The sequence below is a fragment of the Biomphalaria glabrata genome, chromosome 13 (genome assembly GCF_947242115.1).
Source record: "Biomphalaria glabrata chromosome 13, xgBioGlab47.1, whole genome shotgun sequence".
In the NCBI taxonomy this organism is placed as follows: domain Eukaryota; kingdom Metazoa; phylum Mollusca; class Gastropoda; family Planorbidae; genus Biomphalaria; species Biomphalaria glabrata.
This window is the reverse complement of record NC_074723.1, coordinates 5218725-5236109: the sequence shown is the minus strand read 5'-3', so window position 1 is coordinate 5236109 and position 17385 is coordinate 5218725. Positions and strand designations below refer to the sequence as shown.

Sequence of the window (17385 nt, the reverse complement as noted above, 5' to 3'; positions counted from 1 at the left end):
AGATTTAAAGCTTACCAGCTCAATAACACACCTCTATTGTAATCTTTTAAAGGTTTCATCCAACGCTTTAGATTCTCCAATTGAGATTTGTTTCCAACGTAACTCATTTTATTTGGAAAAAAAAAATCACTGTCAAAAAGTGTGGACAAAAGCAGTTTCATCTCGATATTATATGCACATAAAGACTAGTATAAACATAGAAGAACGGCAAATTTTGTTCAAAGCAATTTCCTCTACCAGCAATTAATTAGAGATCATTTGTGCAACATAACTAGATCTAGATCTATCATAAAGCATAGGTTATTAATGACCTTGACTTCTAACTGATATGCATGCGAATAAAATGTGTAAATCACTGACCTTAAAAACAAATCTAATATATATATATTTAAATCTACATTTACCAAACTAATAAATTTAAGCATTAATTAATAAAGTATTTATTAGCTTTGATAATTTTACAAAAAGGACTATAGTCAGGATAAAAGGAGACGCCTATTAAATCAATGTGACCTTAAAAACAAATCTTAACAATAATTTAACGAAGTACCCCCCCCCCGAAAAAAAATTGCTTCATTTACTAAACTAAAGCATTAATTTATGAAGTATTTATTGGTGTTCATTATTCTACAAAATGACTAGAGTCTATTGGGATACTAGGAACCGTCAATTACATCTAGACTACTACTCGAGATTATTAGGGCTATAAAGTGTGAATTAACACTAAATAAAGTGAAACCACAAGTACGAACTTTATTTCATGATATCAGAGTCCAATCCATGACTAGTGCCAACTGAATGTTGCCCGTGAATCAACTTCCATTTTGTGAGGTCACTGTGTCCAAACGATGAGTATGAATAATGTACTCCATATTAATCGATAACTTCAAATAACATTGAAAGTCACCGATTTCCAGAACTGAGCACTTGTGAATGAAATAAAAGACTCAATCAAATCACATTTTTTATATCTTGGCACACTTGTAAGGAAATCCTGGCCAATAAAACTGTGACATACAAAACGCGAAGAAAAAAAATTAATCTCCACTTATTTTTGAATAATCTATTTAGCCTAAACACGTTAAAAAATCAGCCCCGTTAAAAGAAGTATAAGATGTGAAGAAGAAAAAAAAAGGGAGGGGAAAAAAAATGAAAGAACAGGCCAAACGAACGGACCAAAATAAACAAAGAACGAGAAAGAAATAAAACCCTACTACTACTAGAAGAGCCAGAAGAGAGAGCGAGAGAATGAGAAAAAGGTCTCGCTAAAAAAAAAATCCGGGGGAAAAAAAACTATTCAGCTTGAGGAAGAGAGAAGCAGGAGACTAAAAAAAGAACGTCTTGATGAACCTTTCTTCTCCCCTCCTCCCGCTTGGTGTTTTTTTTTTTTTCTCTCCCCGCTGCAACGTTCCGTATTGGAAGCTTGAGCCGAGCGAGGTCTGCCATAGCCATTATGTTCGCTCGCTACCGTTTTCAAGGGAAAAAATGCGCTTAGATAAATACCAGTAAGAGGGGAAGCGAGGTCAGAGAATTCGATGCGGTGAAAACATTTCGGCTGTTGCGAGCCAGACTTAAAGCCTGGGTGGAAAGTTGAAATTTCTAACACATGAAGTTAAGATGATGTGAATTGAGCAGATAAGTGGGAGGGGGGGGGGAGGACATCTTTGTAGAGTGAACATTAAGACGTGTAATGGACAACTTTAAAAGTCAACCTGCCATTACAGCTTGGAACGGGTGGCCTGAATCAGCCCAGAAAACCAACGACTACACGGAGTTTCAGCCTGTAAATAACATATAAAACTAGATTGAGCCATGGAAACCGCGTAAGACGTACTGGTAATTATCTTCTGTTAAGAAGAAACGTCTGCACTATATAAGATAAGATTCAAGTAAAAATGTCAAATAAGTTAACCGTTTTTAATCGGCTCAATATTTAAAAGAGAGTTGCTGTAAATGATGCGGCCTCAATAAGAGTTTGTGTCATCAGAAGACAACAACACATTGGAAATCTGAACGATATCATAAAACAAAATAGCTAGTCAACTTCACTACATTTCAGCGTTATTAGTTGCTATTACATTCAAATACACCTACACCGACACTATCTTGCTCTATATTTATCAATAAAGAATGAATGTACGTGGTCCCGTACTGCGAACCACTACTCCATATGACAGCATCTCATCAGTTTTCACTTGTGACTTGCAGATCTAAGCGGTGGATCAAAAATTCCCCAATTTCTGTTAACAGTTCAGAGTGTAGTGGTGCCACATCACTAGGACCAATGGGGGGAAAAAAAGGTGAACTAAGTGGATCAGACACTTCATGGAATCCCAAAAATAAAAATCTTAACGTTTACTTTTAGTTCCATTCGAGATTCTAAGCTCCGAAACCGAAGACTTTTGGCATATTATATAAGCCACACATTTTTTTTTTTAAATAAAATCAATACACCACTTGTCTAAGGATGAGTTGTTTCTTAGTCATTCCAATTAATTTAATATAAAAGTCATGGACTCGATCTCGGTTGTAGTGACAACATGATAGAGGGAGTTTGTGCCTACTCTAATGTCTGGGTTTAATTTGTGGCGATGATTTTGTTTTCTTTTTACCAAACGCCGTAGTAAAATGTGTATGTTCATGAAATCTTTAGTATGGGCGCATCCACAAGCCTTTAAAAACCGCCATGTTCGACAATTAGGTGTAAGTACCGTTGGCGTAAAACAATATGCTATCTTTTGGTTAACAAATAAATAAAAAGTGTATAATAAACGCCACAGTGTGTGAGCCCGGCGTTAAGTCGGGCTTGCGTTTGTAATTGAAAGTGCCAAACGCTAGAGCGTTTATTAGGAGGCAAGCCTCGGCTATGGCTGCAGTGTTATAGAGCGTTGCACAAGAGTATCGATTTTTTTCCTCTCTTATTCTCTCGTCGTGGAGTGCGAGAGAGAGGGGGGGGGGGAAGAGAGAGAGGGAGAGAGAGAGAAGACTGGGTCCAACTAGGACCTAGGCAGAATTGCATTCACTGCATCCCTGCCTACCAAAACCCTCCCCTGTCCCGACTTCCCCCCCCCCTTGGGGGAAAAAGTCATAAAAGACAACTCTGACACTGGTGAGGAGAGGGAAGAGCTAGCGCGCTGGAGAGGCGGAGGAGGAGGAAGAGGAGAAAAAAAAAACAACAGGGACCGCCGACTGAACGCGGGGAAGGGAGGAAAAAGGAATGCCGTGTCCGTCTGTCCGTTTGCGTGGCTGGCTGGTTCAATGATTCGGTCTGGCCTAGCCAGGTTTATGTTGGCGCGCGAAGGGGAAGAAGGAACAGACAGCTGGAACAAACGAAATGATAGACAGACGGAGTACAGTGAATGATGAGTGGGGGAAAGGAGCAAAAAAAAGATAACGAAGTAGTGACGAGAGAGGGAGAGAGAGAAAAAGGGAGAGAGAGAGAGAGAGAAACTCTCCCAACTGACAGCTAAGGTAAGGCACATGGAAATGGACAGTTGCTGCTTTTTTTACATTAGTACTCGGTACTGCATAACTGGTTCTCTAGCCAACAGATCGATGATGAATAGTTGGGGAAAAAAAAGCATACACAATACCAGTAGGCCTTTAATGTGAAATGCCAGTTACAATGGATAGATCCAACTTCTACACAAGAATCATTGATAATTAAATTAATTCTACGTTACCCCTCTTTCTTTTTTGTTTCAGAAACAGAATTACCCCACCCCACCCCCTTTTTTTTTCTTTTTCACATTGATAGGAGATATATTTAATCAATTTTTTTAAAAGTAAAATAGTGATGTTTCGTACCTTTTTTTTAACAGTTCTATCGGACGGAATCATTTGATTTCCCACAAAACGTAACAGTATATTATATACCGAACTCATATTTCATCAAGTTATAAGAATTTATTTCTTAATAAGTTCCAGAAATTCAGTCCAAGATAGGTCGATAAATACTTGAATAAAAAAAAACATATAAGTACCATAATAGCCCAAACATGTTTCATAAGTGGAATGTTGTTTTAGTGTTTTAGCTACAGTGACAGCTACCGGCATTACTCATTGGTTTTAAGGTCTAAGGAATCATTAGCAAACATTCAAAGTATTAATTTAGAAGCGTTCTAATTGGCTTAAGAGTTAAAACCAATCCCAGAACGCACTAGAGAGAGAAACGTCTTAGTCGGTGTAGTGAGAATTATCAAAAAGACATCTTTCTTCTATCTGGCAGATGTACCAAAAAACTAACAGCGGGAGAGATAGAGGGGGAAGGGAGGGGGGGTGTCTCGTGAATAAAAGATCAGACTGACTGGAACAAGGGCAGAATGAACTGATTTGGTCGAGCATACAGATCAAATCAGGACACATTTTAGGGGGCAGAGTGTCGTGAGCCGGCAAGTGGGAGAGAGTTGGGGCTGGGGGGTGGTGTCAACGAAGAATTGATTTGGAAAATGGGGAAGAAAGTGAGTTGAGTAACGCGGACTTTGAGCTTCAGGTTGATGGCCAGTTACTGATGACCCTAACAGTATCGAAACTCTTCAAGTTTAGAGATAACTAATGTTGGGAAGGAACATTTTGGGAGTGTGTTTTGCTTGAAAAGTAAGGCATGGTAACCACCCTTGTACTGCACGTTGGAGGCGCGGTGGCTGAGTAGTTAAGCGCTTGGCTTTCGAACCTGGGGTACTGAGCTCTAATGGGTACCTGATTTTAGTTGGGAAAGTAAAGGCGGTTGGTCGTTGTGATGGCCCCATGAGCCCCCATGACACTCTGATCGTTGGCCAAGAAGCAGATGAACTTAACATCATCAGCCCTATAGATCGCAAGATCTGAAAGGAGAACTTTACTTATACTGCACGCTACTTGTCGCTGATAACAACGAAAGTTACTTTAATTCGCTTTAATATAGAAAGCGTCTGGATCATTTCTAGTTCCTTCAGTTAGAACTTCAGTTCTTTAACTAAGAAAGTTAAAAATAGCTCAGGGGTGTTAATCAAGACATAAGTTAATTTCCTTTACCGACCCTGGTTCTTCACACATTTTCTAGGTCAAAATGGTAGAGTCTTAAAGTAAAAGTTAAGTATCCCTTGCGATCTATAGGGCAAATTAAAGAGGGTGCCATGTGGCCAGCACAACGACCAATCAACAAATGTCAGGTTCTAAAAGTCCCGAAATAATTTTTTTTAAATCCCAGTCTTCATCGAGATTCGAACCTGGGACCCACTCCCCTGTTCGGAATCCAAGCGCTTTAACCACTCGACCAGAAGTGATCCTTTTATTTTTCTCACTGCAATCACGCCAATGTTTTGTGTCCATGTTCAAATAACTCAGATCTAGAACACGCTTATTTCAGAATAAGGAAACGAGATCTTTAACAACAGTTTTGTTGTGTGAGTGTTTTTTTTTTTTGTTGTTTTGTTGGGGGGGTTTTTTGGCGGGAAGGTGATCAATTCAAAGAAAATTAATGATATTCGCGGAATTTACACATACACAGTCTCTTAGCACTACGAGCAGGCTCTGAAAGACATGGACGCCTCATTCAGCCTCAGGGCGTTACAAGATATCGATCTCCTACCAACCAGCTGCGTAATGGATTAGGCCGAAAGAAAAAGTAATGGGCCTAATTAAAAAATTATGACAATCTTTGTGTCAATATGTTGACCACACAACGGGTGGTCGCTTCCTTTACGATGGGTCCTACCAGTGAAGCACACAACCTCCTAGGTACACTGCACGTGCGCCATGAGTTCTGGCGCCAACTGCTTTTACCAGCAACTTTATAGACCCGCGTGCTCTTGGCATGTTTGAAATGTACAGAATATAAGAAACCGTACCGTGTGGGAAAAGTAATTGCAAGAAGCCTAGCATCCATGACAAGTCTACTCACGGCACTCAAAGTCGACAGAACAACACAAAAGTTAAGCCTTGAATCATGCTTTTTTTTTCAATAAGTTAATATTTGAATATTCAAAACGTCCTTAACCATATAGTGGTTAATATTTGAATATTCAAAACGCCCTTAACCATATAGTGCTTTCCTGACTACGCAACGCTTTACCAAAAGCAGTTAATCCGAGTAAATGTCCTGTAAATCACATGAATTAGGTCTACGTATCTCTAAAAAAAATCAAGCCTTGTTTGCAACAGCCCTTGCATCGACAGACCTGGCCCTATACATGTAAGCTGTAAGTCTATTAATAATAAATATACGAATATTAATATGGAGTTTCAATAATATAAAGTTGACTAGGTGTATATGCCTGTCATTTGAATGTCTCACAAAGGGAAGCCACATAATAGGAGATAAATTGAATGTCTTCGAAAAGTCTATTTTAATTAATGTAATTTAACAAGAGACTTTATATAACAAGAAAAACATTTAAAAATCCTTTTTTTTTTTTTACACAAGGCTTATCTAAAAGGGAAGAACTCCCTCCTTAAAACTATATCTACTAATAATGTACATGTTATTTCCCTTATTTGATATCAAGCAAAATAATTAATTACCAATAATAAATTGAGCATGTTTTGTTTATTGATTCATGTTTTGTTAGCTACAATAATTGTTTAAAGTATCAACTTGAATGGAGAATGGATGAGGAAGAAATAGCGCTGACAATTATTTAAGGGGACTAAACCCAACACATTTAGCCATTAATGTGAATACTTGGTGTATTAGTTTTTCTTGCTGCTATTTTTTTTTTAAATAATGAATTACCAGTAATTAATCGTCTAGGTTCCTTTTTATTTTTATTGATTCCTGTCTTGTCAATGTCAATGAATAACTGTGCAAAGTTCCAGCTTGATCCGTGAATGGGCGTGGGAGAAATAACGTGTACACACTTTTAACCCGACTAATTGAGTTAAATATAAGCTTTGTAAAAAAATGATTGCCGAAAAGTGTCTTCAAGAAACGCATTTTTGTTTTCCAGTTAATTTTACTATTCACCCAAATCCCTTCTAGAACACTACAATAGATCAGACACACGGCAGACCTATCGTAAGGTATCAGCAGACTGATGTATAGGCACAGGGCCGGTCCTAACAATTGCGGGGCCCTATGCGAAACTGATTGCGTGGGGCCAAGTCTGGGTGGGAATAAGGATAATAGTTGAAAATTAAGATTCTGTATTAGAAAAAAAAATGTGACTTTGAATTTTATTCATTCTTTACTAAGTCCAAAATTGTGATCAAATTAACTGTACTTTACGAACCTTACAACCTATTGCATATTTGTATGCCAGTGACTATAAAAGTAAATAAAGTATTGGAACCTCCGATTAAGGTGAAAATTCGCCCGAGTATTACATTTTATTACATGAATGCTGACAATGCCTTTTTTTTTTCTTTAATCGCGCGTAGGATTGGCGTTTTCCGCAATGAATGACACCAACAAATGACAATTTTGTCTATTTTTCAGGAGATTTTAATAAATTCATGAGATTTCCAGGAATTTTTCGTATATATTTTTCAATTTAATAATTAGACCTAGAATTAGCGCGGGGCATATGAAAGCGCGGGGCCCACTGCGACCGCATAGGTTGCAGTGGCCTAAGACCGGCCCTGTATAGGCTACCATATACATCACATGACCAGCTGATCCTCCAGGCTTGTTACAGTTGTCTGGGCACTCACACACATGGGCGACAGGCACCAATCAACACATTAGAGGGTAGGTGCACACACACACAAATAAAAGAGAGAGAGAGAGAAAGAGAAGGAAAGAAGAGAGATTAGGATAGAACAAATGAATGAACAACGCTTCCATCGCGACACTGAGGGTCAGTGGGCTTACGGTGTAAGTGACATTTTTACCCTGGAGAGAAAAAAAAAGTACACAGCTAGTATGGAGGCGGGGAGGCAGTCCAACCTCCCCCCTTCACTTCCCTCCATCCTTTCTACTGACTACACTCCCCCCCCACCCCGCCCCTCCTACTCTCGGCATTGATTTTTTTTCCCCTTTTAGCCGGAGACCTAGCAGTATGATAGACAGACCGTTAACGGAATGATGGAAGGCGCGCACAGAGGCCGAACAGTGGAAGCCGTGTGACCTAGCGCACAAAGACTGGACGGACCTAGCGGTGGCAGAACCTGAGCGCGGCAGGAGAGTGAATAGACTTAACAGATGGAAGCTTCACACATTTCAATGCTTGGACCTGTTGGCGTGTCACTGTGAGCGGACGAAATGATAGACTCTGGACTGTCCAAACGTCATACATTAGAGAGGCGGTAAAAGCAGTCGCAGAATGTACTTAGTTATACAGTCAAGTCAGAAATAATTTGTATTGTAGGCGGACTTCCATAGATATATGTACATAACAATGACACTTTTCAAACGATAAAGTAGGTCGTATCTTTGACACTAAATGTATGAGCTACGACTTAGTCACAAAGATTCGATGGTTCTCTTCATTACAAAGCTTATATCAACTCACTCTGTCTGTCTGCTAAACAGTCTGTACACGTTATTTCTCCCTCACCCAATCTCGGATCAAGCTGAAATTTCGCACAATTATTTCTTTCACCTGACAACACAGGAATCGATTTTTAAAAAATAACCAATCAATTAATTAACTATTGTTAACTAATTATTTTGTATGGTATCTTAAAGAAAGGAAAGAAATAGTACTTGACAGGTGTGGTGGTAAAAAGTTGAATTAGTCCCTCTGAGGACTCATGAGCCCTGAGTGAACATTTTTTATGCATTTAAAAAAAAAAACAATGTAAACTTTCACCAAGATACCCCCCATCTTCCCTCCCCCTATCACAACTGGTCCAGACAAGTGATAGGATCATAACGTGACCTCTGTGAAGGTGTCGACCAGAGCGCATTAAGAAAGCTAAGAGCTAAGCAAAACCAATTGGTACAAATATTTCTATCGCACAGATTTATTGTGTTAAGGTCAATCATGCATATAATTACATGACTGGTCGAAACTAATTGATAAAATTACACTTTATATAAGTTGCTTAAATAGTTTTTCTTGTTTTTAATGGACAGATTTGCATTTCTTTGTAAATGTTTGTCACTGCGTCAGAACATCAATGGGTACAGCCGACATCAAGATCTATGAGATCAATCGAATGAAGTTGAGCAAAACACCGAGGCGGTTAAAAGGTCGCATTTTGGAATAGTGTACTTTTAAAAGTTCTGTACTTGTTCACGTATATTTCATTTGATAGCTTACACGCTTTTAACATTGTTTCAATAGTTCCCTTTCAAAGCATACACAAGCTAATTCATGACTGTTCACGAATTTCTCAGATCCACACGCCTTTTTTTTTCTATTTCACTAAAATCCTAATCTTAAGAAATCATTACGTGGATATCCAACACCGTTCCTAAACACAATCGGATGTCACTGAATGAAAAACCTAGCTTTCTTTCACAACTGAAACCATGAATAAGTTACATGCAAAGTTCAGCAGTGCAGTCTGGGATAGAAGAAAAAAGACGAAAGACAACCTTGGAACTGCCCAACGCTTTAAGAGTACAATAAAAACCAAGGTAGGAAATGACCAACACTAAAAGAGAGGACAAATAAGAAAATGAAAATAGACAAGTGAAGAAAACTGCCCAGCCCCAATTCCAGAAGAACGCAAGAAAACGGGTGTTCATCATATCAGCCAGAACACAGTCAACAATGATAGAGCCACCCATTAGTGTGGGGGTCAGTGCAGCCTGAAATAGTTTGGTGAGGTAAATCTACTTTCGACAGAACAATTGATTAGTAGTGAGCAGCCTGAGTGCTGCCCACGTGTATGATCTACAGCCCCAAACTGAGGTCATATACATCAAATAGACAGTTCTTACACAAGCAAGTTATGATCACCTATAGTTGTTATTAACATTTTATTGATTTATAAGGGTAGACTTTGGGCCAACACACTCAACACCCACTAGAGTGCACTTCGAGTGAACCAGACAGTTTTATACTTCTTGTCTAAGCACTAGACTCCAGATAAAACTTTAAATAATGCCATTAGAAAAGGACTTAGCCCTACACCTTACCCTAATAGAACTGTTTTAATTGTTAACTCCCCTTCTGCCAGCCCAGCTGGCAGGGGTAGCAATCACTACATGACACAACCTTTTCACACCAGTTTTAGAATAATCATAGACACACAAATTGTGTATACAGGCTCATTCGAAATAGAATATTATTAAAACAGTTATACAGATTATACACAATGATTTGTTTAAAGTAAATAAAACTAGTGTTATTTAACATGGTGAGATTCATGACCTACAGATATCCCGGGTCTATAAAGGTAATTTGCTAAATTTAAAGTGTTTAAAGTGAATGTTATTTAACATGGTGAGATTCATGACCTACAGATATCCCGGGTCTATAAAGGTAATTTGCTAAATTAAATATTATACACGCCTATTCATCAACTTTTACATCATTTAATATTGAATTTTTCACCCCATTCAGACAATAAATTAATGACCATATAACAAAAACAAAAAAAAAAAGTGGTACTAGATTGATGAGAGAGAGAGAGGAAGAGAGAGACAGAGAGAAAACAAAATGTTGCTTGTCTTTAGTTAGAGAGACTACTGATGGCTGACTTGAGATAGACCAAATGACCAAAGGGAAAACACCAGTTTGCTTAATGGACAGCTGTGTGGATAGCAGGAAGTAAAGTTCTGATCTCATCCTACAGACCCCACTGATGGACTACAGTCACTCATAACTATGTTACTACTAAATAGATTGGAGCCGTAGGGTCAGCAACGAAGACCAGCAGGAAAATATTGTGCTAGCTTAGTGAAACAATTGGTTTTTACCAGAAAGAAAATCTTTAGATAGAAAAAATTATCACCATTGATATTCACTTATGCGACAATAATAATATAAAAGAAATAGCTACATTGAATTATTTTTTGTTTCGACCTTTTCCCTGAGCGCTAACCTCTACTTTTTATTATATAAACGAAAATATAACTAATTCAAATTACTGTACTTCACACTTTGCATCAGAAGAAAAAATGTATGGTCAGTTACATTTACTTTCTTAAACTGACTGCTGACGACCATTAGAGGTTTAGATCATAGCTCGCTAGTGTATCAATCTGTGAAAATTTATATATGTAACGTGCGATATGCAAAAATTTTGATTAGCCATTGAGCTGGTAAATGTCCTTTGTTAAAAAATACTTTCAAGCTAGCATGAAAATGACCATAACTCAATATAGATTAAATGTAAGGCTATCATGAAAATGACCATAACTCAATATAGAATAAATGTAAGGCTAGCATGAAAATGACCACAACTCAATATAGATTAAATACTGAAACTAAAGATATACACAGTTTAGTATTTTAATAATTTATTTTAAAAAAATATTTTTAATTATTGCCCTATGATAAATGAAAAGTATTTATTTTATTTTCTAAAATTTTAAATAACTAATCACAAATATTGTTTAAAGTGAATTTTTTTTTTTTAAAGTGAAAACAATGAAATGCTAGCTACATTTACTCCTACCTAGGACAAACAAATTTCAACAAATTAACTTTAAAGACAACTCTCTGACCATATAAAGAAAAATTCTAAAAATGTCATGCCTATCAAAATGGCCAATGACAAAAAAATGAGAAAACAAAACAATATCTTGCAATACTATATTCAATTATTTAAATTTATTATTAAAGATTTTTATTACCAACATAACACTTTGTGATGTTGTAGGGGCATTCTAGGTGATGTGATGTTGTAAGGGCATTATTGGTTGTTGTTTTTAATTGATTTGCTCTTTGTTCTTTTTTTTTTTTTTTCAACTATAGAACTAAAGATTTTTTTTTTACGATTTCTTTATAATAAAGATTATAAAATTTTAAGCCCAAGATTTCTAACAATTTCTGAGCCATTTTTAAAACAGAAAATGTTCATACAATCTTAAATTGTATATCCCTTTCTTCAAAATCATGGCCAGCTATAAATAGCTCAAATATTGTGTACATTTATTTCATTTATATGTTTTGGGTTGTGATAAATTAATAAATGTAGTCTGAAATGTCTAATTAAATGGCATTTTGTTTCTATATATATATGTTTTTGTATAATTTACCAGTGACAGTTGTATGTTAGCTACAATTATCATCAGAAAGATTATAGAATAGAGGGGGGCAAGGACAGCAGTAATGGGGACGAAGAGAAGAAAAAAAAATAGTATGACATTTCAATTTGTTTTACTGCTCTCTTCTTTACACATTACAGTTTCATTTAATTTTAAAGCTCAAAAATGTTTCTCTTCATTCATAGATCTTTGTGATGCTAAAAGCCTAATTCCAAAAGATATAATATACACACACAAACAAATAAATAAATAAAATGAACTCCTTTTAAGTAAAAAAAATATAAAGTTTAGGTCTAAAGCCTATTGATAAATACTGCTTAATGATGGGTCCAAAATTGTCAGCTGCACCATTTTTTTCACAGAGGAGCACCATGAATCCATTTAATTTTTACTACCCTCGTTAACTATTGGCCATAGAAACAGAAGACCTTTTATCTGCCCCATAGACAGAAAACTCTGAAATGAGTACTTCACTTTTTTTGTTAACTACCACCCCATCAAAATAAATGTCCCTCTTAATGCACCCCCACCTCCCCCTGGCCACACTATATCCCAACTTTTAAGTAAAAAGTGGAAAAGCAACACATGAAAAAACGCCTTACATGAATTACTGGATACCTACATTGTTGTCATTGGGGAAAACCCAAAGCTACAGAGTTAGAATACTACATATAATTTATATAATGAGAATATTATAGTCTTTTCTTATTACTATAATAGACAGAAATGCTGCCTATTTGTGTGATATGTACTCTGTAATGTTGTCTAAATGGTCACTTGTATAAAGTTTGCCCACATCCCACCATCCTGTGTAAGGTTTGGACTAGTATGTAATAATGTTCAAATCTGACAAAACATCTAGAACATGTAAAACAAACTATGTCAGTCTGATTTCAAAGGCTAATCAGAATAATTATTATAGTGTAATTTTAGTTTTGATTAATGATAACTGTGAGACATGTCACCACAAAAAAAAAAAAGAAAATGTCGCCACTAAAAAAAAAAGAGCAAGAGACAAATGTCGAAAGAAAGACAGTAAAAAACTTGAGACAATTGTCTTGAAAAAAAAAACTTTTAAACTCCTTAGTGCCAAGCAATATGGATTAGTTTGACAACAATTATGCAGTAAGTTCTAGAGCTATTTTCAATTAAGCATTAAAGAATTTAAGCTATTTATAAATTTAAATGTTTACTACGGCTCTAATCACAGGCTATGCCTGATATTTTGACACAGAAACATACAATGAGCATTCTTCAAGTTGACAAACATTCTTTCAAAAAATTCAACAAATAAAAGACCCAGCTAACATCAATCATTTGGCATAGCTCTAATATTTTGTGGCATAAATAATTTAAAGCTTAAATAATATCAAATGAGATCTCAATCTAAATCCTTACATTCCATCTCTGGTAATTAGCATTGACTTTATAGCTAAATATTACATTATTAGTTCTATATCTAGTTCTACAGATCTCTCATTGGACATAATAAACTTTTCTAATTATTTGAATACTTATACTGCAGTTCATTAGATCTATGTTCTATATTAAATACATTTACTAGATAACTAGATCTATAGTGATTATTGATAAATAAGAATACATTAAATTATTATACATTGTTGACCATAATCATTAGTGCTGTAGTTGGTCAATTTATTAGATAGATATATATATCCTAGAACCACAGTTAGAGATCATATTACTATAGAAGCAGCAGGCCTTTAGTCACACTTCACTGTCATTGTGATCTTATCATGTAGACTCTAGATCACAGAGTATTTAGATTAGATTAAAATTAGATTAAATTTAAATGTATTTTATCTCAATAATCAACAAAGTCAATACTGACAATAGTCAATGTGTAAGAAGTCTAGAAACTAGAAGTGTATGTAAAAATGAATTGAAAATTATTTAATTTAATAGTCTAGAACTAGAATCTATATCTATACTGACTAGATCTATACTAATCTACACAGCCTTTAGAAAATAGCTAAAATCATGTGTGATGTTCAATAGCAAATTAAACCTTAAACTTTAATAAACTTAAAGACTGACTTAATCTAATCTAGGCCATACTATACAAAGTCTAGACTAGGAGTTTAAGACCAGTTTAAGTTAAGTTCCAGTCTACTTTTTAATTTTATATAGATCTATAACTATAATATTCTGTTACTTTAATAGATCTATAAAAAGAAAAAAGAAAATTACTAGAAGTAGAGTCTAGACCTAGACTATATGTTGATCTTTTATGTATGATCTAGATCTCTATCTAATCTAGATTAAATCATTATATCTATTGATTTATTAGAATTAGTCTAGTAATACTTCAGAATTAGGTCTACTACAAAGTCTAAGCACTGATTGGCAGACATTTGATTTGTTTGGCCAGTTCCGACCATTTGATTGGCTACCCGCTTTCTAGTCTTTACTAAGCATAGCCTTAACCTAATAATTATTAATGTGGTCTGTGTTTTAAAATGATATTGCCTAGCTTTAAGTATTAAGGAATAAAAAAAATGCAGTCGAATCTGCTTACACTGATTCTATATCTACAATGATCGATCTAATAGAGAATCATTCAATTTTAAAAGAATTCGTCACGGCGCTAAAGATGAGTCGACGTTACTCGTTAGCTGCAAATCAGACATGATCATGATGTCGAGGTCCATAAACAAAAAAATGTAAAATGACTTACTGCAAAGCACTTACTGGGAGTGTTCCTCAACGTCTTGCAATATTGTTGACTGTAAAGCAGTATAAATCATGATTCATTTATGGTCCTAAATACTTCAAAGCATATTAATGAAAATTGCATTGCCCTTTTACATTTTTTTAGCCTACAGGTACATGTAGTCGGAAGTTGATACTTTCCATTTTTTAAAAAACCTGTACACATTTTAATAAGGCATAATACCGAAACGAACTTATATAGATAGCAAACCTGTGTTACACATATATGCCATTTCAATGTTAATTATGTAATAGGTTCCACTGTCTTTCTGTATGTGTGTGTATATCTATATATGTTTCCATCTAAATATATAAGGAAAGATGCATGTAAATTGCTGTCTTCGCTTGGTCTAGATTTTTTTCTTGGATGTTATTATGCCTTAACAGAGAATAGAGTCGAATAGACAGGGTCGGACTGGCTATATGGGCATTAGGGTAAATGCCTAGTGGACCGGTACCCAAATGAGTCGTCAGGCACCGAGTAGGCCACTTTGAATAATTAATTAAGTCCCGTTAACGTGATGGCCCTCGCCTTATAACCTTTTATATAAAAGATCATTATTAAATAACGATAATTTCATTGATTTGATTCTATTTTACAAATTGAGATTTCGTCGACGCTCTAATTATATTTTATCTACATTTAATTAGCAAAATACGCTATTAATACGCACGTTAGTATGCATGCATTCGATCAGTTTTTGATGCGTTATCAAACTTTAATTATTTTTTTTAAGGGCAGGTACCAATAGGCGCTTTACAAATTGCAAGCAATTTCTGAGCCAGACGAATGGTAGGGTAGGCTAACGCATGCTCAATAAAAAAAGAATCACATGTTCACTATAATGACCACTTTCAGTTGCGAAGTGCCTATGGATCGTCTTATGGAAACGAGATGGATGCCTGGGCATTAACTGTGGTCAGAACGATGTCGCCCAAACATCATGCATCTGCTGTATCCAAGCGATTCAGTTTTGGGTCAGCTGCATCGAATGCTCTGCCAGGGTGTAGCACTGGATGCTGCAAACTGCTTAAGTATCACCAGCTCCTGAATTGTCCTCAGGGTTGACTCCCGAAGCCTTCCCCATTATTGGGTATAGCTGCAAGGTAATAAAGAATCACATTAATCCTCCACTTGCGGACAATAATGATTATTATTATTATTATTATGTTAGAAAAGAACGAGTATTCATTCTCTGGCGCAGCCAGGGTCGAGTTTCGTGAAAGGGAAACAAAATTCATCGTAGTCCCTTTATTAGTTTCCACCGAGGAATTTTCTGGTGATGCGGCAGGTCTGCAGCAGTACCACCCTCTAACAGGCAACGAGAATGTTCCTAGGAATGCGAAGGGCCTTGAATGTATCTGTGAGGTCAGTTGTTATTATCTCCTCGGTTGATATAACAATAGGGTAGGCCTATATTGTTGTTTTAGATAATTTCCATAAACGCTTAATCTCCAAGCCAAGGTTCCCATATTTCCGTTGTTTTTCCAGCTCAGTTTTTTTTTTATTATGAGATAGTGGTACGGCGATGTCAATAATGGTAGCGGCTTCTTCTTTTTTTATCGATGAGCAGCAAATCAGGGCGATTAAAATCTACCGTTTTGTCAGTCAAAATAGGCCTATCCCAGTAGCCTACAGTAGATGATCCGTACACTCGAGAACCTCTTGTGGTGGGTATTTGTAATAAGGAGGAGTATCCTTACCGCTCAAATTGTGTTTCAAAGCCAAGTGCTGGTGTATTAGCTTTGCAACTTGGTTATGGCGACCTAGGTAGGCAGATTCCGTTAGGGCTAAACATCCTGCCATTATGTGTTTAATTGACTCACCCACATTTCCACATTTTCGGCATTTGTCTACAATATTGAGTTTTATCTTATCTTAAATAATACAGACGTTACTTCAAAAAAGAAGATGATTACGTCTTACGCGTCATGCATTCAGTCATGCATATTAACCAATGACTTAAATTCTGCCAAGTCACTGGTTTTCCTGGCTAGCTCAGGCAACCCATTCCATGCTCTAATAGCACTAGGGAAGAAGGAGTATTTGTACAAATTTGTCCTAGCATATGGGATGAGGAATGTGCCTTTATTTTTGTGTCTTTCTGAGAATTTTATTAGTTTTAGGATATGTTTCTCGTTAATTTTTTGTCCTAATTACTCTTTCCTGTATTGCTGTAACAAAGCCTTCAGTTTCAGGGTAGAGATGGCCTGCTTTGAGCTTATTATTATTATTATTTGACTACACGGTTGTTAATAAGCAATAGAAAAAAGAAATACTTTTTAAAAAACAAAGCTTCTAGAAGGGAAGGAACCGCTAAGTTCTGCCATTTATCTGAAAATTACGGGGTTTATCTCCCATTCTGCTATATAAAACAACAATTAATTAATTAGTTCTAAATGATTAACTACTTTGTAAATTTTGATTGATTCGTGAAAAAGTAAGTAATCACCAACAATTATTTTAAAATTGATTCATGTCTTGTCAGGTTCAATGAATAATTGTGCAAAGTTTTAACATGATCCGAGAATGGGAAATGGGAGAATAAAAAATTTTCAAACTTTTTACC

At 36.0% G+C, this 17385-nt stretch overlaps 1 protein-coding gene across 14 annotated transcripts in view; it reads right to left on the bottom strand.

Moving 5' to 3' along the window:
- Nucleotides 1-14949, bottom strand: part of LOC106079820 (uncharacterized) — a 67695-nt gene extending 52746 nt beyond the window's left edge. For 12 of the 14 annotated variants that reach the window (XM_013241038.2, XM_013241027.2, XM_013241028.2 and 9 more), the window contains exon 1: nucleotides 14795-14949. In XM_013241038.2, the coding sequence (XP_013096492.2) occupies nucleotides 14795-14850 (56 nt within the window). In that variant the 5' untranslated portion in view covers nucleotides 14851-14949. Of the gene's footprint in view, nucleotides 1-752; nucleotides 1343-14780 lie in introns of those variants that run through there. The other 2 variants (XM_013241033.2, XM_013241031.2) reach the window with 2 other exon arrangements.
- Nucleotides 14950-17385: the final 2436 nt, after the last annotated feature.